The sequence below is a fragment of the Erinaceus europaeus genome, unplaced genomic scaffold (genome assembly GCF_950295315.1).
Source record: "Erinaceus europaeus unplaced genomic scaffold, mEriEur2.1 scaffold_676, whole genome shotgun sequence".
NCBI lineage: Eukaryota > Metazoa > Chordata > Mammalia > Eulipotyphla > Erinaceidae > Erinaceus > Erinaceus europaeus.
Window position 1 is genome coordinate 12,724 of NW_026647583.1, and position 21,774 is coordinate 34,497.

At 55.5% G+C, this 21,774-nt stretch overlaps 1 protein-coding gene across 1 annotated transcript in view; it reads right to left on the bottom strand.

Moving 5' to 3' along the window:
* Positions 1-9,535: 9,535 nt before the first annotated feature.
* The window catches only part of TSHZ1 (teashirt zinc finger homeobox 1), a 43,119-nt gene continuing 30,880 nt past the window's right edge, over positions 9,536-21,774 (bottom strand). The window contains exons 2-4 of the mRNA XM_060184139.1: positions 16,393-16,515; positions 12,109-14,279; positions 9,536-12,075 (exon numbers count right to left, since the gene is read on the bottom strand). Coding sequence (XP_060040122.1) covers positions 10,834-12,075; positions 12,109-14,279; positions 16,393-16,515 — 3,536 coding nt within the window. The 3' untranslated portion in view covers positions 9,536-10,833. The remainder of the gene's footprint in view (positions 12,076-12,108; positions 14,280-16,392; positions 16,516-21,774) is intronic.

Genomic DNA, 21,774 nt, shown 5'->3' on the forward strand with positions numbered 1-21,774 from the left:
AAGAGGCCTGGGAGCAGCTGAAAGTGAAGGAGATGAACTTAGCCAATGTGCGCCTGCTGGGGGCTTTGGAGCACGCTGGGGGGCAATGCCACCTCTTGTGACGGTGACTGCAAGGACTCCTGTCCACACACGCCAGCCTCAAGCACCAGAACCACTGGCAGAGCAGGTGGCATTCAGACCGGCTTCCAGAGTGAGGGGCCCCCCTGCCAGTGAGGGATTCTGCTCAGAAAGAGCTAGCAGCGAGGCAGTTGGGGGGTTAATGGTTTGCCGTAAATACAGTTGCTGGTACATGGGCAAGATTTCTGTGTTTTGCAGCCCGGCAGTGATGTACCCAGGTAAGTGCACCTGGGACTAAGCACAAGGACCCGGGTTTGAGCCCCTGACTCCTCACCCGAAGGGGGGACACTTCACAAGAAGTGAAGCAGAAGTCTCTCTTTCTCCTTCTCTATGTCTCCCTCCTCTTTCAATTTTTCTCAGTCCTTTCCAATAGAACGGGGGGAAAAGGCCACCAGGAGTAATGGATTCTTAGTGCTAGCACTGAGCCCCAGTGATAACCCTGGAGAAAAAAAAATAATTCTCAGTTTTCTACAAAACCCTCTCCCCTCCCCCAGGGCCTCCTCCACCATCAGCACCAGGACCTGAAACCCCCTCATCCCAGAGTCCTTGACTTTGGGGCAAGACACCAAACCCAGTCCACGTCCTGCTTAGAGTTTCCCCTTCTGTTCTCATGTCTCCACTTCTGTCCCTGAGTGAGACCATCCCATCTTCATCCTCCTCTTTCTGGCTGGTCCCACTTCCCAGGATTCCTTCAGGCTCCACCCAAGATGAGATGAAGGGGATGTAGTCACCATTCTTCACAGCTGAGTAGTATATAGACCACAGCTGTCTCCTTTTGAAGATGTCTGTTCTCTCCTGCTGAGAATCATGAGAACAGGCTGCTCTCATCATCAGCTGGGTGGATCCTGCGAGACCATAATCCTTCAGAAAAACTCTCGCCCAGAACCTCACTATCACCTTCCCCAAACACCAGCGAGGTCCCAGCCAACCTCCATGACCGTGAAGCGCACAGCCTGCCAGGGAAGGCCGGCCCACTGCAGGTGCCCACCAGCCTGAAGGAATGGTGTGCTTCTAAATTCTGCTTATAAGACCCTCTGTTTTGATCATCAGATTAGGTCCCCTTGTATTGCTTGACAGCTGTGGTCTATTTACATCATCACTGTTTTCACTGGTTGAATCCCCACTGGTTCTCCGCTTTTTCCTTCTCCCCACCCCCTATCCTGCGTACTTCCTCTTCCTGACACTTCCGCCTCTGGAGACATAAAGGACAGGATTTTCTAATGAATAGAGATTAGATTGTTGAACTGCATCCCTGCTTGTCAATAAAGATTGAACTGCGTTCCCAGCTCAGCCGTGAGTCCCTGGTCGTCTGTCTCCCGCCCGCGAAGCCAGCCCGGCACATGGCGCCTGGAACAGGTTCCGGCAAAGGATGACTGTTCAGTCAGGCCGTAGCCCACCTGGGTGGCAGCCCAGCACGAGACAGGCATTTGAGCGAGGTCCTGTCTGCACTGGGACACGTTATGCTGCCATATCTGTCCCTCTCTCTCTCTTCCTAGCTCTTGTCTCTGCTTCTCTCTGCTTAAAGTTTTATGATATTTATTTATTTACTTATTAGCTGGAGACAGCCAGGAATCGAGAGGAAGGGGGGGATAGAAAGGGAGAGAGACACCCCCAGCTCCAGTGCAGACTGGGCAGGCTGGCCCCAAGAGACAGGACAGAAAGAGCAGACTTGCAGACAGGCCTCGGTGTTTGTTTAATGGTTTGCCTCCGGGGTTGTTGGTGGGGCTCACAAGTCCACTACTCCTGGAGGTCATTTTTTTTTTCTATTTTATTGGATAAGACAGAAAGAAATTGAGAGAGGAAGGGGAGATAGAGAGGGAGAGAAGAAGACAGATACCGGCAGACCTTTTCACCACTTGTGAAGCGACCCTTCCCCTGACAGGCAGGGAGGGGGCCAAGGGCTCGAACCCGGATCCTTCCGCGGGTCCTTGCTCTTCATACTATGTGCGCTAAGCCCAGTGCACCACCACCCGGCCCCTCGGTGTTTATTCTGAGACTGCAGAAGTCAGAGGACTCAGAGACCCCCACTGCCCTTAGCTTTATTCCTCTGCAGCACACGTCATCCGTACGGCACCACATTTTGTTATTCCGCAGCGAGAAAAGGGAATCCTTCTTTTCAGTCACTTGGATAAAATGGGAAAGATAACTCCGGAGGCCTGCACAACTATCACTTAAAGGAGAAAAGTGGCCTCACTGGGGTGGGCCCAGCACGACTCCCAGGCAACCTGGTGGACTCCAGTTTGACCAGAAGAGTCTGGTTGGTTTGGGTTCTGCAGAAGCAGAGCTTCCTGCTCATTTTAGAGACGGCTGGGCCCAGTGCGCGTGCCTCCTGCCAGTGTGATGTGTGGACAGACGGCCCCCCAGAGAAGAGCAGCCCTTCTGTGATTTCAGTGGATTCGCAGGCAGAGCTGAGGGTGATTTGCTTCGGGTTTGCATGGAATGCTCTGTCATCAAGCTCCCTTTGCAACTCCTCTTCCAGCAACGTAATCTCTCCAGCCGGGAAGGCACTCTCTTGAGTTATATTTGGATATCATGAAATTAAATAAGTCAGACAAAGACAAATAGCATGTGATCTCACCTGTGTGTGGCGTCTGAAAAGAGAGAGAGAGAGCTGAATTCGCAGAACCATGATAGATTCTTGGTCGCCAAAGCCAGGGTGTTGTGAAGGAGACAAGAAGGGGCAAACTTATGCTACACGGCACCAGACCAGACCCAGTAAGAGCTGCGGTGTGGCGTGACTGAGGTTGTTAGGGGGGTTGACCTTAAGCCATTCTCATTCCAAGAAGAAAACAAAAGTGAACTCCGTGTACACAGTCGTCAACGACGTGAACTAGACTTGTGGCAGCCCTGCCCCTTGTGCAGACGTTACATCTCTGCTGTGCACACCTGGAGCCCGTGCTTCTCCCGCAATCACATCCCAGTAGAAGACAGGCGGCGTGCGCACCTCAGACTTCTAACACAGTAAGAGAGTGCGCCAATCCAAGGGGAGCGAAAGGTGATACACCTGTAAGCAAACACCATTAATCTCGTTTGTTTGTTTGTTTGATTGGTGGATTCATGGTTTACAATCAACAGTAAATACAGCTGTTGGTCCATGTGTAACATTTCTCAGTTTTCTGCAAAACACTCTCCCTGAGCCCAGGACCTGAAAGCCCTCCCCTCCAGAGTCCTTGACTTCGGGGCAAGACACCAAACCCCGTCCACGTTCTGTTTGGAGTTTCCCCTTCTTTGCAATTTCTCCACTTCTGCCCATACGTGAGACCATCCCATCTTCATCCTTCCTTTATGGCTGGTCTCACTTCACCGGATTCTTTCAAGCTCCATCCAAGAGGAGGTGAAGAAGGTGAATTCATCCTTCTTCACAGCTGAGGAGTATTCCATTGTGTATCTAGACCACACCTGTCTCAGCCACTCAGCTGTTGTTGGACACCTGGGCTGCTTCCAGGTTTTGGCTGTTACACATCGGGCTGCTGTGAACACAGGTGCACACAGATGTCTCTGGATGGGTGTGTCGGGTTCCTCAGGATCTGTCCCCAGGAGAGGAATCGCAGGGCCACAGGGCAGGTCCCCTTCCAGCCTTCTGAGAGTCTCCAGGCTGCTCTGCAAAGGGGCTGGACCCACCGACATTCCCAGCAGCAGTGAGGAGGCTCTTCTGTCCCCACAGCCTCTCCAACCTCCGCTGTTATTGTTGCCGTCCTTTCTGATGTGTGACCTTCTCACGGGGGTGAAGTGGTGTCTCGTTTCTACACGGGTCCCGTGTAAACAGTTTTCAATGCCTCCATGGGTGGCCAACACTATATCGTTTCTTCTCCAAAACAGAAGATTCCGGGTGCGTCTGGGTGACAAGTCTAGCAGATGGAGACTTGTCTCAAGTGGCCTCCCCCAGGGCTCTGTTCTGGCTCCTACGCTATTTAATATTTACATCAATGACCTCCCAGAAACTTCTCCAAGAAGTTCATTTACGCCGATGACATCTGCTGTGCAACTCAGGCATCCAAGTTCGACATCCTCGAGGAAACACGAAAGACATGTCTCTGATATCTGATTACTATAAAAATGGCGACTAATCCCTAGCACTGCAAAAACGGTATCATCTGTTTTCCATCTACACCATGCTTCGGCCTCGCGTGAGCTTAATGTGCAGCTTGGCGATACGAGAATCCGGCATGAAGCCCAGCCAGTCTATCTTGGCGTTACTCTCAATCACACCCTGTCATTTCATGAACATCTCATAAAAACTGCAGCAAAGGTGGGCGCGAGGAATCACATCATTGCAAGACTGGCCAGCTCCTCATGGGGTGCGAGCGCTTCCACACTACAATCATCCTCTCTGGCATTATGCTATTCCACTGCAGAATACTGTGCCCCAGGATGGTTCTGTAGCCCCCATGTCCACTTGGTCGATTCCAAATTATATTCCTCCATGAGGATCATTTCTGGAACCACCCGTTCCACCCCGGTTCCATGGCTGCCAGTTCTTAGCAACATCGCCCCTCCAGATATGCGTTGGGATGCGGCATCATCTAAGTTCATTTCCCACATCTACGCTCGACCGGTCCTGCCAATATACGTGGATGTCTTCGCCCACCCTGTCCAATGCTTGACGTTTCGTCACCCAATCTGGTCCCCTACGCCTACACTGAACTTCTCTGTTCCAGACTCTTGGAAACAGAATTGGCAGTCAGCTGAGGTCAAGAACAAACACCTCATCACAGACCCCTGCGAGCGTCAACCCGGCTTTGACCTAGCACGTTATGATTGGGCCCTCAATCGCTATGGAACAGGCCATGGCCGGTGCGCCGCTATGTTCCATCGCTGGGGAGCCAGAGACGACCCGAACTGCCCCTGCGGCTCCAGACAGACTATGACCCACAGAGTCAACGACTGCCACCTCTCCAGATTCAAAGGAGGTCTCGAAACTTGACATCAGGCTCAACCTGACGCTGTTGACTGGCTACGGAAGAAGGGCAAACGCTAGAAGAAGAAGTGGCTTAGGGACGATGGTGATGGAGTAGACTGGGTCAGCGTCTCCATCCGTCCGTCTGTGACGGCAGAACAGCAAGAACCCTTCAGAGATTTGCTCAAGGTCTCTGCCTTCCCGCCGGAGATGGTCCAGGGTCAGTGTCTCTGAGCTGACGTATGGAGCCGGGCACCTGCGGGGAGTTTTCTGAAGATGGTTTGGTGGTGAAGCTCCGGGTTCCTTTTATCCCAGCACCAACCGGTCTCTTCACGCCAGCTGCCCACTGGCTCTCAAGATTATCTTTGTTCTGCTGGTTGGCACCTCTTGTGAAAAAAAAACAGCCGCAGAGCCCGGCCTTTTCTCTTAGTCACAGGCAGGAAAATTTGAAGACAGGAGAATCATAGACTTGAAAATTCCAGGGCATTTAGAGAGGTGCTTTCAGAGGTCTGTGGAGAGGACGTGTCCTGCCCCAGGCTCAAGCCCCCAGGTTGAGTTCCTCCTTTTCTTCTCTGTGGCTGTCTCCTCACAGAACACATGCACTAAACTCCCGGCTTTAAATAAAGCTGCGCTTCTGTGAAAGTCCCCCGCCCAGAGCCATCTTTTCTCCAAGCTGTATCAGTATTGCACCAAAGCTAAGGCTGGGGGGCAGGGGGGTTCAGGTCTTTCAGGCTGGTGCTGATGCTGGAGGAGGGGGCCTGGGCTGGCGGGGGGAGAGTGTTTTCCAGCAGCTGAGAAATTTTATACATGTATCAATGATTGTACTTACTGTGAAATATTAATTCCCCCCCATAAAAAACAAGTTCCCCTATTCCAGGACGTGGTGCAGTGAATAAAACACTGAAGTTCAGTCCCTGGCAGCACATGTGCCAGAGTGATGTCTGGTTTTTCCTCTCTCTCCTCCTATCTTTCTCATGGATAAATAAAATCTTAAAAAAAAAAAAAAAAAAACCCAAGTTCTTGAGTGCAGAAAAACCTCTACAGATGAGTAAAATAAGCCATCGTCCATGTTGCTATGTACCGAACAGCTGTCACCCACCTGTATTCGAATCACAGCAGTGATGTCACACGCCTCAGTGTCTATACTCTGAAATAAAACACGGCACACAATAGCAGGGACAGAGCCTTGCTCAGCTAGTGAAACGGTGTGCACACGGTTGAATTCTGGGGGTTGGAGACACAGAGGAACGTGTGGAGACAAGGCTGTGGGTGTGTGCATGGAGGTGTATGCAAGGACACCCGGACGTCCCGGGATCCACCTGTAGCCGGGGCGCCGAGGAGCGGACTACAGGTTTCCTAAAACCCTGGTGGAGAACTGACAAATATCACCTGGTATAGTCTTTTTGTTTTCCCTCCAGGGTGATTGCCAGGCTCGGTGCCTGCACCGTGAATCCACCGCTCCTGGAGGCCATTTTTTCCCCCTTTTGTTGCCCTTGTTGTTGTAGCCTCGTTGTGGTTATTATTATTGCCATTATTGATGTTGTTCGCTGTTGGATAGGACAGAGAGAAATGGAGAGAGGAAGGGAAGACAGATAGACACCTGCAGACCTGCTTCACCGCCTGTGAAGCGACTCCCCTGCAGGTGGGGAGCCGGGGGCTCAAACCGGGATCCCTACGCCGGTCCCTGCACTCTGCGCCACATGCGCTCAACCCACGACACCACCGCCTGACCCCCACCTGATATATTCTTACCTTTAGGCTCCTGATTATTAAACAATTATTTCTGCTTTATATCTCACTACCTTTCAGCCACCAAGTTGCAGATGCCACCATGACGTCACCCTGACCTCCCTGGGCAGACGCCCTCACCTCTGTGTCCTGGAGCCTCCCCTCCCCAGAGCCCTGCCCCACGAGGGACAGACAGACACAGGCTGGGGGTGTGGATCCACCTGCCAACACCCATGTCCAGCGGAGAAGCAATGACAGAAGCCAGAACTCCCACCTTCTGCTCCCCATAGAGAATCTGGGTCCAGACTCCCAGAGGGATAAAGAACAGGGAAGCTTCCAGTGGAGGGGATGGGACACGGAGCTCTGGGGGTGGGAGCTGTGAGGAATTGTATCCTTCTTATCCCACAATCTTGTTCATCATTATTAAACCACTAATAAATAAAAAAAAGGACAGTAATCTCGCCAACAGCAGGAATCCCTGATACTCAGGGAGACAGGGAGATGGAGCTTGTTGGCAAGGCAGACAGGTAGAGAGCACGGTGCCAGGATCCGGGGAGTCCGATCACTGCTCTGTAGAACCACAGGCCAAGTGGCGTTAGCCGTGAGGAAGGAGGGGTAGTGCTTCTCCTAGTGACCTGCACCGCCCTGCCTTTGCATGCCCCACGTTGAGCCGCAGCTCTCCTGACCGGCCGACCAAAAGCCCTGGTGGGAACTGCAGCCACTCTTCACAGGGCACAAGGACCCAGGTTCAAGTCCCTGGTCCCCACCTACAGGAGGAAAGCTTCATAAGCGGTGGAGCAGGGCTGCAGCTGTCTCCTCCTCCCCTGACAATTTCTGTCTATCCAATAAAATACATGTTGTCCAGGAGGATCTGGGGGTAGACTTCATACATGACCAGGTGTCAAGCGTCCGGTCCCTACTTACTGAGCGGTGAAGCAGGGCTGCAGCTGTCTGTCTGTCTTTCTGTCTATCCATCTATCTGCTCCTTCCTTCTCCATTTATCTCTATCCAAAATGGGTAAATAAAATAAAAATTTAAAAATAGGTAGACATTGCACAGGAGGGGAGCACATACACGACCAGGTGTGAGGACCTGGGTTTGAGCCCCTGGTTCCCCCTTGCAAATGGTCTGCCAGTGCTGCAGGTGTCTCTCCTCTCCTCCGTACCCCTCTCCCTTTTTCTACCCTCTGTTACAAAGAAAGAAAAATAGCCAGGAGGGATGGTGGCACTGGGCAGGAAGGCTCCCCTGCTGTAACCCTGGTGACAGAAAAAAGGGGGAGGAGGAAGAGGAGGGAAGGGGAGGAGGGGAGGGAAAGGAGAGGGGGAGGAGGGGGAAGGGGAGCGGGAGGGGGAGGAGAAGGAGGAAGAAAGCGCATGGCTGATAGGGCAGTTCAGCCAGACAGTGCGCTGGCTGCTTTGGCGTGTTCAAGCCCGCCCCCGCCCCCAGCACTGGAGGGAGTTAGGGCACTGTGGTGTCTTCCCCTCTCTCCCTCTGCCTCTGTCTACCTGAAAACATCAGCCTGCAAGGGTGAAGAAGCCCCGTGAGGACGAGGAGATCTAGAGAGTGTGTGTCCTTTCAGGGTCACGGCAAGAGGCCTTTCCTGCCCGGGTCTCTCCAGAGCCCTGAGGTCACAGCCGTGGGGAGGAGCCACCAGGTGCTAGTCAAAGCCCAGGACACAGACCCCCGCTAACCTGAGCACTTTGCAGACGGCCTGAGGACTCTCCCAGCAAAGTCCCCCCGGAACTCCTGCACTAAACCCCATTCGCTCCAAGGCCAGACTGTCTCCTGGCAGTTAAAGAATATGTTTCAGTCCACCTGCATGTTAGCTGTCGGGCTCAGGGAAGAATGACTAAAGTCACAGGCCCCTTGGAACACACCTAAACAGACTTCCTAGCTCCTTCCCACACAAAGACCCCTTGTTTCACCTGCTCTGGTTTGACTTTTTGAGGTTCCTATTTATTAAACAATCTGTCCTGCTTTATATCTTAAGGCTTTTCAGCCACCAAGTTGCAGATGCTGCCATGATGCCAACCTGACTTCCCTGGGCAGACGCCCTCACCTGTGCGTCCTGGAGCCTCCCCTCCCCAGAGCCCTGCCCCACGAGGGACAGACAGACACAGGCTGGGGGTGTGGGTCCACCTGCCAGCACCCATGTCCAGCGGAGAGGCAACGACAGAAGCCAGAACTCCCGCCTTCTGCTCCCCATAAAGAACTTTGGTTCAGACTCCAGAGGGATACAGAACAGGAAAGCTGCCAGTGGAGGGGAGGGGACAGGGAGCTCTGGTGGTGGGAGCTGTGTGGAGTTGGACCCCTGTGACCTTACAGTCTTGTCATATATATTAATATACCAAGCCTGCCACACTTCCCCTGTGAATGGAGCACTCAGGCTTAACTCAAAGCAGGGGACAGCAGGGGACAGAGGCCTGAACAGGACTTTGTGACTTGTTTGCCTCAGCAGTTTGTGTCAGCAGTGCCTCTGACACGTCAGTTCAGTGGCTACAACAACTATAAAAAAAAAAAAAAGAAGAAGAAGATGAAGAAGGACAAGAAGGAGGAGGCCACAGCCATCTCTGTAAATCAGGAACTGCGAGTGGATTTATTTCACATTTGAGAAGACAGTGGGTTTGACCATGTGAAGCGAAATGCACAGCTAGGGGTGGGGTGTGGGGTGGCGGAGACGGTGCCTCTCTGCTCCCCCCCAGTGTTGGTCTGCTTTGGGTTTTTTTTGGGGGGGGAGGACACACACACACGTATCTGGAGAGATGGGGGTGCCAACGGGTCCCTCCATTTAAATCAAGCAGCAGGAACTCAATTTTATTCAAAAATCGTGGTATTTTTTACATTATATACACAGAAATTTAATATAAAATGACAATATAAAAAGTTAAAAGAGAAAAAGCATTCAGCCGGAAGGTACAAAGGAAGTCGAATCGAGAAACATGGTCGTGATGCCAGAGAGAGGAGTTTTGTTTGCTTTTCTTGAAGCTGATGCTGGTAGTTGACAAGAAACAAAAAGACTCCAACATTTGCCCCGGTTTTTGTTTTTTTGTTTTTTTTTTTTCTCTTTTTCATTTATCAAGGCAGCACACTAGAGAAAGGTCAGCTTATACCAAAGCTTACATTTGTAAATAACTATAAACCTTAGTATTTTACAGGAAAAAAAAAAAAGAAATAGCCTTTGTACACATCTTTAAATAATAGCTTGCATACTTTTTAAATTTTTTTTTTTTTTTTTTTGCCAAAAGTGGCGTATTTCAGCATCCAGAGGGGACGGGCAGAGTGGTAACTGGGCGGCTTGTTTCTGTTTTGAGCGTGTCCAGTGGCGGCTGTCATCCAGAGATCCCAGGGAGCGTCTCCTCGGCCCGCAGTGCACGAGGGCCTCACAAACGTGTCTCCCGGAAGATCAGCGTCCTTCTCGTTGGTGCATGAGTTTTGTGTCTGACACGGCTTTTAGTGTGAGCGAAACGCCTCTTTTTCTTTCTTTTTTCTCTCTCTCTCTCTATTATTATTTTTTTCTCAAGTGAAAGGCACAGAAATGCAATTACAGTCCTCCAAGGGTTAAATCTGACATGCCGAGGTGCTCTGACCTCTATTGTCATGGCAACTTTGTGGTTTTTGTTTTGGGATGTCTTTTTATCACCCTTATTTGTGTCTTTCCTCCTCTCCCCCCACCCACCCACCCCGCCCCCCCCCCCCCCCCCCCCCGAGTGAATGTCTGTGCGTGAGCTCCTGCAGTCCCTACAAAAGAGAGCGTAACACCCGGAACAGATGTGGAAAATAAAGGTCAGACATTGACTCACGGAGAGAAAGAGGGACAGAAGGAGAGTAAGAAGAGGGAGAGAAGGAGGGAGAGGAAGGAGAAGGAGGAGGAGATGGAGGAGAATAAGGAGGAGGAGAGAAAGAAAAAAGCAACCGGCATGAAACAGAGGAAGAGCATATATATAAATCGAACCAGAAAACAGATACCAGAAAACAGCCAGGGTCCGAGGGGCCTCGCGGCCTGGGCGGGCAGGCTGATTTCGGAGGCTCAGGCCAGGCCTCGTGCGTGGAGGGGCAGGGGTGCGGGGGTCCGGGGTGGGGGGGGGCAGGGGCTACTGTTTCTCCAGCTCCATCACGTAGATCAGATGGTCCTCGGGGGACTTGCCGTGCGTCTTACTCAGATGGAGCTTGACGGCGTGTTTGCTGGCGAAGGTCCGATTGCAAAGCTTGCACTGGAAGGTGGAGCCGGCGTCCTCCTCGGTCGCCCCCAGCCCCCCGCCCCCAGGGCCCAGGACCTTGCCGGCCGGGCCCTTGGAAGGGAGGGACTGCTGCTCCTGCAGCTGGTGCAATGGCAGCTTGGAGAGGTCCTTGAGGCTGAAGCCCAGGTGCGTCTCCAGGTGGCTGATGTAGGTGCAGGCAGTTCTGAACTGAGAGGCACAGTCGTTGCAGAAGAAGACAGGATGGCCGGTGTCCAGGTTCTTGAGGAACTTGGTTCCCCCTGTCCTCCGCAGCTGGTACTTGACGTTGGCCAGCCAGTGGCTGATGGTCGTCATGGAGAGCCCGGTGAACTTGGAGATGTGCACGCGCTCCTGGGGGCCCAGGTCGGCCAGGATGTACCTGCCCTCGGGCGTCTCCCGCAGGCTGGCGGCAAACTGGGCCTGCAGGATAAGCAGGTGCTGCGGGTTCCAGTTGGACTGGCGGCCCTTGCGCTTGTGCACCGGGGACAGCTCGTCCAAGGCCTCCTCGAAGCTGCTGCCATCCGCGTCTGACTTCTCCGACACGGTGGACGGCGTGGAGGACTTGGGGGTCAGCCGGCCCCCCGTCAGGTTCTTCACCATGTCGGAGATGTCCATCAGGGCGCTCTCCCGCAGCGGGGAGCCCGCCGAGCCCGCCTCCCCGGCACCCCCCGGAGACGGCCGGCTCTTGGCCTTGGTCAGGTCCATGGGCTGGTCCCCGGCCTCGTAGTAGTAACGGTGGATGGTGTCCAGCGGCCGGGCGGGCGGCGCGGCGGCGGCCGGGGCCCCCGGTTTGTCCAGCACGCTGTTGCTGATCTTGTACAGCATGGCCAGGGGGTCCAGCGAGGGGCTGAGTGGCTTGGACACCTTGCCCAGGTGCGTGTTCATGATGGACTGCAGGGCGCTCAGCGGGTTGACGAAGGGGGTCTCTGGGGAGTGGGCGCCCAGGACGCCCAGGGAGCCGCCCCCGCAGCCGTTGGTGACCTTGGCCCTCGGGGGCTCCGCTGGGCCTCCACCATTGGACGTGAGGACGTCCGCTCCCGCCTCCTTCTTGAGCTTGGCAGGCGCCTCCAGGGGGGCCTCCGGGCTCTTCCTGGGCTGCGGCCTGCCGCCCGAGTCCTCTCCCGCCGCAGCCGCAGCCGCAGCCGCCACCGTCGGTGTCCGGCCCGCCAGGAAGTCCTTGTTCTCCTTGGCCCCAGGAGAGGCGGCCTTGGCCGAGGGCGAGCCCCTGTCCTCCCTCTTGGGCTTCCCGGTCACCTTCTCCACCAGCTCCTCCATGGCCGACACATTGCTCTTGTGGGGGGGCGGCGAGAGGCCGCCCGGGGCAGCCAGGGGTGCGCCGTGCTCGGCAGAGGACAGGGCCCGGGCCGCTGAGAAGGGCAGCGACGGCTGCACGGGCTGGACGGCGGGCAGCGGCTTGGCCGAGCCGGGCAGCTGGTAGGCGGCGTGGATGCTGGGGTACCCGCCCCAGGAGGGCGCCCCGTTCTGGGCCTTGCTGATGGCGGTGGACACTGTGTTCTCCAGCGACTTGAGGATGTCCACCCCGCCGCGGGGGCTGTCCTCCAGGTCCTCCTCGCGCAGGTACTGGTAGAGCGCCGGGGGCTCCGGCTTGTCCGCGTCCTCACAGCTCTCCTCCTTGATCTTCTTCTCCCCGTCGGCTGCGGCCGCTGGGGTCGGGGCCGGGACCGGGGCCGGGGCCGGCCCGTCCTTCTCGGGGGGCTCCTTCCTGTCCTCGGGGACACCGGGCCCGGCGGCGGGGGGCGACTCGGGCCGCCTCTTGCCATGGGCGGCGGCGGCGGCTGGCAGGCGGGTGTGTGTGGTGGGGGGCAGCGGGATGGACTGGATCTTCTCCTCCACCACGGGGTCCAGCACCAGCTGTTTCCCCTTCTTGGAGGCGGACGTGGTGACCTTGAGGAAGTGTCCGGTGACCATCATGTGGGCCGTGAGCTGCTGCAGTGTGTCGTGAGAGCTGCCGCACTCCATGCACTTGAGGATCTGCGCCTTGCGGGCCTCGAACTGCCAGGTGTAGCTGGCGCCGTTCTGGTAGCCGTAGCGGTTGTTGGGCGTCACATAGGGGTTGGCGGCCTTCTGGTCCTTGGCCGAGTCCCCCGGGGGCAGGGCATCCGGGGGCGCTGGGGCGGCGGGCGTCTCGGGGGGTGAGGCGGGGGGCGCGGGGTCCTGCAGCGCCCGCTTGCGGGCCGAGGGCACGAGCTTGGCGAGGGCGGGCACCGGCTCCTTGAGCGGCACCTTCTGGTAGTGCTTGGTCTTGATCATGTGCACGCTCAGGTCCTGCAGGGACTCGAAGGAGTGGCCGCAGTACATGCACTTGAGCACCTTCTGCGCGTCCTCCTTGCCCTCCATCTCCATGAGCGAGCGCTTGCGCGGCTTGGACCAGCGCCGGGCCCTGTCGGCGTCCTTGTCGCGGTTGTCGTCGCGGTAGTGGCCGGTCTCGTTCATGTGCACGGTCAGCTCCACCAGCGTGTCGTAGGCCGCGCTGCAGTCCTTGCAGCGGAACTTGCTGGCGCCCGTGAACACCGAGCCGTACAGCTTGTTGTTCTGCCGGTACAGCTGCACGGTGCTGAACAGGCTGGGCTCGGGCAGCAGCCCGAAGGCGGGCGCCTGCTGCAGTGTCTTGGCCAGGGCCGCCTGGTGCCAGTCGTACCCGGAGCCGCCCTGGCCCGGGCCCGGGCCCGAGCCGCCGGAACCCGGGGCGGTGGCAGCGGCGGCCGGGGTGGCCTGGCCCGCGGGGGTCGTGGGGGCCGGCACGGAGCCCTCCTTCTGGGGGGCGCCGCCGGGGCTGCCGCCGGGGCCCGGCTTCTTCAGGTCCAGGGCCAGGCTGGACCAGCAGGACTCGGAGAAGAGGTTGGCATAGACGGCCTTGATCTGGGCCAGGCTGTCCTGCGGGTAGGACGCGCCGTCCTCGGGGGACGCCGTGGCCACCGCTCCCGAGGCTGCGTCCTCCCCCCGGTCCTCCCGGGGTTCCTGGAAGGCGGCTGCCGGGCCGTCACTGCCCTCGCTGAAGGGAGAGGCCGAGCTGGCCGGGGAGTTCTGGCCGCTCCGGGCGTCCTGGCCATCCGCGTCCTCGGGGAAGTCACCGTCCTCCACGTCCAGCCCACCGTCCTCCGCCGGGGCGCCATCGTCCGCCGCCGCCGCAGCCTTCAGCTCCTCCTCGGGGACGTAAGCTGCGGGCACAAAGGCAGGGCGTGAGGAGACCGCAAGGAGGGGACCCCGGACCCCGACACGGGGCTCGGCACCCGCCTCCCGCCTCCTTCCACCACCATGTCGGCAGCCACTGTCCCCCGTGAGGACACACCACCCCCACGCTGAGCCCAGAAATGAAGACACACCTCGTTGGAATACTATTCTGCTATCAAAAAGGTAAGATGATGTCCTCTGGGGCAAATGGATGGAGTGGAGGTGATGATGCTTAGTGATACAAGTGGAGAGATGAAAGACGGCAGCCAGATGGTTTCACTCACGCGCGGCATCTAGAGACCTGACACACAGGAACCTGGCAAAACCAACACCCAGGGGCCAGTAAACGGTCCCTGAGCCTTGTGGGAACCCTGGTGGCTCTCTGGGAGGTGGAGGACGGGGACATGGAACTCAGGTTGGGGGTGTGGTGTGGTGTGGAGCTGGACCCTGTCAGCTGACCATCTTGTCAGCCACTACTCATCACAAATTTTCAGTCAACAATATTTACACCCCTTTCCCATATGTGGGAGCAACTCTCACCCCTGATCCAGCTTCCTGGTCCTTTTTCCAGCCATGACATCATCTCCCCAGACGATAAATTGGACCCACCTGCATATCAGAGGTCAGTATAGTCAAGGGCCCTTTGGAATATAACTAAAATACACCTACTAGCTATCTTCAAAACGGAGACCTCAAATCTTCATCTGCTATTCCAGCCTTTAGGTTCATGATTCATCAACAATTTGTTTGGCTTTACATATTAACCCTTTTTCAGCCACCAAGTTCTAGATGCTACCATGATGATAACCAGACTTCCCTGGACAGACGACCCCACCAATGTGTGCTGGAGCTCTGCTTCCCCAGAGTCCTGCCCCACTAGGAAAAGAGAGAGACAGACTGGGAGTATGGATCCACCTGCCAACACCCATGTTCAGCAGGGAAGCAACTACAGAAGCCAGACCTTCCACCTTCTGCACCCCACAATGACCTTGAGTCCATACTCCCAGAGGGATAAAGAACAGGAAAGCTATCAGGGGAGGGGATGGGATACAGAGTTCTGGTGGTGGGAATTGTGTGGAGTTGTACCCCTCTTATCCTATGGTTTTGTCAGTGTTTCCTTTTTATACATAATTTTTTTTAAAAAAAGAAATGGCAAAAAAAAAAGTACTTCATCAAAAAAGTAAAGAACAAATGAACAAAAACGAGGGCTGGGTGGTGGACACCCAGTTGAGCACTGGCATCACAGTACACAAGGACCGGGTTCAAGCCCCAGTCCACACCTGCAGGGGAGAAGCTTCATGAGGGGTGAAGCAGTGCTGCAGGTGTCTCTGTCTCTCCTTCTCTGTCTCTCAGTAAACATCCCAGCAAGGACAGCCTCCTGCCTAGGTGACACCATGAGCACTGCACGGCCTTCTGGGCTCTGGGCTCCGTGGTGGACACAGCAGCCCAAGTGACCACAAGCAAGTAGTGGGACCCCAGATGTCTGCACAGATGATGGGATAGGTGGGCACGCTGTATGTCTTTCACCAGATGGAGCATTATGCAGTCAGGAACAGGGAGCAAGTTTGGAGGCGAGATGCCAGGTGGACGAGCTTTCAGGACACTGGTGCGTCACCCTACATGCTGGAAGCCCCCAAAGCAAGGGGGACAGAAAGCACCGGGGGGGGGAGGCGGGGGAGAGGCAAATGGAGGGGACATGGCGGCTCAGCTAGGATGATATGGAGTCAGCCATATGGCCCGTGAGGGGATCTGAAGCAGGTAACCCAGACAGCACTGTTAGCGGGTGACGCCAAGGCCTCGACCCGTCTACACGGAGCAGCTGCCCATCTCACAGGAGCCTGCTGGGCTGAGGACAAAGATACAACATTGCTGGTGACAGACGGCATTTCCTGGGAGACAGACCCCAGACACCAGGACAGACGGCATTTCCTGGGAGAAAAGACCCAAGACACCAGGATGGATGGCATTTCCTGGGAGACAGACCCCAGACACCAGGACAGACGGCATTTCCTGGGAGACAGACCCAAGACACGATGATGGGTGGTATTTCCTGGGAGACAGACCCCAGACACCAGGACGGACGGCATTTCCTGAGAGACAGGCCCCAGACACCAGGACAGACGGCATTTCCTGGGAGACAGACCCAAGATACTAGGACAGGTGGCATTTCCTGGAAGACAGACCCAGGACACTGAGGACGGATGGCCCAGGCTCAGGGGCCTTGAGCCATCTGCCACCCACCACGGGAGCCCCGGAGGACTGACACCTGGCTGTCACCGGCCTGTCCCCAGCCCTCCTTCCTTTTCAGAAAGGCGCCGTGCTGGTGCGTGTGCTGGCTCCAGGGGTGCCACTGGCCATGGACACCTGTGGCGTGGGCACCCGTGGTCAGTGTCACCACTGGGCTTCAACATACGGGAAGCGGCATGGACAAAGTGAATGCGGGATGGAAGGGGTGTGGGCAGCTGCAAACACATGCACACTCGAACACCTGTCTCTGGAATGGCTCACTTGCTGAGTTTCTCTCAGCTCTTACCTGCAGGGCACACCTGTCACATCTGCGTACACCTGCACTCAGCATGCACACGCCTGTACACACCTGTGCACACACCAGCACAGAGCTGCACACATGCATTTGTGCACACACCTGTGAACACACTTGTACATACCTGCACACACCTGTACACACCTGTCAACAGACCTGTGGACACATCAGCACACACCTGTGCAGACCTATGTACACCCCTACACACCTGTGCACACCCCTGTGCACACATCTGTGAACACACCTGCACACACTTGTGCACACCTATGTACACACCTGCACACACCTGTATGAACACCTATGTACACACGTGCACACATCTGTAAAAACACCTATGTACACACCTGCACATGCCTATAAACACTTGTGCACACACCTGTGCACATACCTGTGCACACACCTATAAATACACTTGTGCACACCTGTAAACACACCTGTAAACATACCTGTGAACACACCGGTGAACACACCTGTGCACACACCTGTTCATGGCCCCATGTTCATGTCTGCTCACATATCTGCAGACACAGTGACTCTCAGGCTGAGAAGCGGGTCCTGCCCAAACTGCCAAGAGCCCTGGGAGTGGCCAGTCACCAGTGGGAACCCCAGGCAACACCCAGGCTTCAAGACACAACGGAGCCCAGCAACACCCCCCACCAGAGGCACCGTCTGTCCCTCCTCAGAGGAAGCCCCCCACACTTCTCCCACCTACAACACTGCCTGGCTGCAAAGCTGCATCTCCACACCTGAGAGATCCCACGGAACACCACCGAGCCCACAGAACCCTACAGAACTCACAGAATCCCAGACCCCACAGAACCACACAGAGACCACAGAACCCTACAGACCCCACAGAACCACACGGAGCCCACAGAACCCTACAGACCCCACGGAGCCCACAGAACCCTACAGTCCCCACAGAACCACATGGAGCCCACAGAACCCTACAGACCCCACAGAACCACACGGAGCCCACAGAACACTACAGACCCCACAGAACCAGACGGAGCCCACAGAACCCTACAGTCCCCACAGAACCACACGAAGCCCACAGAACCCTACAGTCCCCACAGAACCACATGGAGCCCACAGAACCACACAGACCCCACAACACCCTACAGTCCCCACAAAACCACACGGAGCCCACAGAACCCTACAGACCCCACAGAACCACATGGAGCCCACAGAACCACAAGGAGCCCACAGAACCCGACATACCCCACAGAACCCTACAGAACCCACAGAACCAAACAGAGCCCACAGAACCCTACAGAACCCACAGAACCACACAGACCCCACAGAACCTTACAGAGCCCACAGAACCACACGGAGCCCACAGAACCCTACAGACCCCACAGAACCCTACAGACCCCACAGAACCACACGGAGCACACAGAACCCTACAGACCCCCAGAATCACACGGAACACAGAACCTTACAGACCCCACAGAACCACATGGAGCTCACAGAACCTTACAGACCCCAGAGAACCACACAGAGCCCACAGAACCTTACAGACCCCACAGAACCATACAGAACCTTACAGACTCCACAGAACCACACAGAGCCCACAGAACCTTACAGACCCCACAGAACCACACAGAGCCCACAGAACCCTACAGAACCAGAGAACCACACAGAGCCCACAGAACCTTACAGACCCCACAGAACCCTACAGACCCCACAGAACCTTACAAACCCCACAGAACCACACAGAGCCCACAGAAACCTACAGAACCACAGAGAGCCCACAGAACCTTACAGTCCCCACAGAACCATACAGACCCCACAGAACCTTACAGACCCCACAGAACCTTACAGACCTCACAGAACCACACAGAGCCCACAGAACCTTACAGACCCCACAGAACCACACAGAGCCCACAGAACCTTACAGACCCCACAGAACAACACAGAGCCCACAGAACCTTACAGACCCCACAGATCCACACAGAGCCCACAGAACCCTACAGAACCACACAGAGCCCACAGAACCACATAGAGCCCACAGAACCCTACAGAACCACACAGAGCCCACAGAACCACACAGAGACCACAGAACCCTACAGAACCCACAGAACCACACACAGGCCACAGAACCACACGGAGCCCACAGAACCCTACAGACCCCACAGAACCACACAGAGCCCACAGACCCCTACAGAACTCACAGAATCCCAGACCCCACAGAACCACACAGAGACCACAGAACCCTACAGAACCCACAGAACCACACAGACCCCACAGAACCACATGGACCACAGAACCTTACAGACCCCACAGAACCACACAGAGCCCACAGAACCACACAGAGCCCACAGAACCGTACAGACCCCACAGAACCACAGAGCCTACAGAACCTTACAGACCCCACAGAACCACACAGAGCCCACAGAACCCTACAGATCCAAAGAACCACACAGAGCTCACAGAACCACACAGAGCCCACAGAACCCTGAAGAAGCAGAATCCCCAAGAAGCCTGCCGAGTCCCCAAGGCAGCAGCAAAGAGGAGCAGGACTCAAACCTGGGCCAGCCCAGCCCACTCAGCTCTCTCCATTCCACCGGCTCCAGTACTAAGTCTCGTCTTGTTGGGCCTTAAAGCCAGCCCCCCTGCTCTGCTCACATAATCATTGTTTGCCTGAAAGATCCCCACCATGTTATCCCCTCAGGGTATTGCTAGTTCCGTTAAAACCATCGCAACAGTTGCTAAGGACACTGCCACCTTCCCAACACACCTTCTGCCTCTCTCCACCCCCTTTCCTAGCCAGTCCCGTTCCCGACTTGCCACTTCCGTCTTTACCCCATAAATCCCGCTGCTGTTCCTGTTTTGCTCCTTTTTTCTCTTCCACACACTGACCCGGAGAAGACCTGGAGAAGGGCTGATGGGCATAGCAGGAGGTGGCCATTTTGCTAGCTCCATGTGGCCTAAACCGCTGTGCTCACACCCAACTCTGGGGTGTCCGCGTGAATGAAGATTTGAGTTCCCACTCCGCCACAAGTCCCTGGTCTCTTCTCTTTACCCCGTGATGCAACCCAACATCGTCTCTCTCTTTTTTTTTTTGTCTAAGATTTTGAGCTTTATTTTAAAAAGATTGGAAGCGTTTTTCCCACAAGATAAATGTTTTAACTTAACTATAATGCTATAAAGGAGCAATGTCTCATGATTCAGCTGAGGTAGAGATTGGCAGTCTGGGGTTTTGTTGAGGGAAGCATAACTCACTGTGCTGAGACTGCACACGAAGACCACCTGGAAATCTCTCAGAGGAAAACCTCACAGGAGGCTGGCCAGTGGTGCACCCAGTTAAGCGCACACAGTACTAAGTTCAAGAACTTGCACAAGAATCCTGGTTCGAGCCCCCGGCTCCCCACCAGCAGAGGGGATGCTTCACAAGTGGTGAAGCAGGTGTCTCTCTTTCTCCCTCTCTATCTCCCCCTCTTCTCTCAATTTATCAATTTCTCCTTGTGCTGTCCAATAAAATGGGAAAAGTGGCCACCAGGAGCAGTGGGTTCATAGTGCCGGCACCAAGCCCCAGTGACAAGCTTGGAGGCAAAAAGAGAAAGAGGAGAGAGGAGAGAGGGAGAGAGGGAGGGGAAAGAGAGAGAGAGAGGAAGAGAGAGAGAGAGAGGAGAGAGAGAGAGATGGAATGACTTCACATCCACATGGCCTGAAATACTCATAACATTGTTAATTGGTTTTAAAAAAAAACCCAAACCTCTCAAGAAAGAAAAAGCAGGTTTTTTCTGTGACTGTGGTAGCTCACAGGCAGGTGAAAACAAAATGAAAGACGTGACATCCCTGTTGGGATACTGTACAGATGTGGTTGAATTAGGCAGGACCCACAAACCACCATATTTCCATGCAAGTATTATTATTTACATTTCAATCTTCTGCCTTGTTTTAAAAATGACCCCTCCGTCACCACATTACCCCCTCAGGGTAGCGCCCATTCCCACCAGCTGAAACCCTAGCAGCTATTGCTAGGGAAGCGTTCTGCCTTCCCAGAGTGCCTTGTTTTCTCCACCCCCTTTCCTAGCCAATTCCGTCCCGACTTGCCACTTCCAGAATTCTCCTATAAAAGTCACTCCTGTTTCTACTCTCTCTTTTTTCTTTCTCTTCCACGTCCCGACCTGGAGAAGGGCGTGCGTGCGTAGCGGGAGGCAGCCATTTTGCTAGCTTCACGCGGCCTAAACCCGCTGTGCTCACATCCATCTCTGGGGCGTCTGCATGAATAAAGATTTGCGTTCCTGCTCCGCCACGAGTTCCCAGTCTCCTCTCTCTCCCGAGAAGCTAGCCTGGCAACCCCGCCTCTTTATTACGAAGACGTGTCTCCCTCTGGCTGTGAGACACAGAGAGAGAGACACCGGACCAGGCTTAGCTGGGGTGGGGGGTGCTGAGGGCATGGAAGGGCCAGCTGGCAGGCTCAGGCCAGACACCTGGCTTCAGGTTCCAGCCAGCCAGCCAGCAAGGAGGTGCTGCTGGGCATTCAAGGAGGAGCTCCCAAGGGTAGGGGGACTTGGGCTCAGAACTGAGGGCTCTCAGGGTGGCGTCTGGCCCCCACCAGCCCCTCTGCCTCTGCCCCCCTGCCCTCCCACACTCCCGGTTCCGTCTTCATCAGACTCCTGGAGTTTCCCACCCAGCTCTGCCCTTGCTGGCTCTGCCCTTCTAGAAAGTTCTGTCAGCCCTGCCTCTGTCAGGATGATGGCCTTTCAACACTTAGGGACCAGGGGCCTGGGGGACAGGGCAGGACTGAGTGGGCCTGAGGTCTCCATCCCTCCAGGAAGGCAAAAGGTAACAAGGTAACCTGCTGTGCAGAAAGAAAGAGCCCCACCTCACAGGTGCCCTTCCTAGGAAACCCACACAGGGGAGCTCCCAGGTGAGGTACCCAGAGACCCTGCCCCTGTGACCCCCAGGTAAGCTTACAGTTGACTCCCCAGGTGAGGTACCAGAGACCCTGTCCACCATGACCTCCAGGTAAGCTTACAGGTGACTCCCACAGGTGAGGTACAAGAGACCCTGTCCCCCTGTGACCCCCAGGTAAGCTTACAGGTGACTCCCACAGGTGAGGTACAAGAGACCTT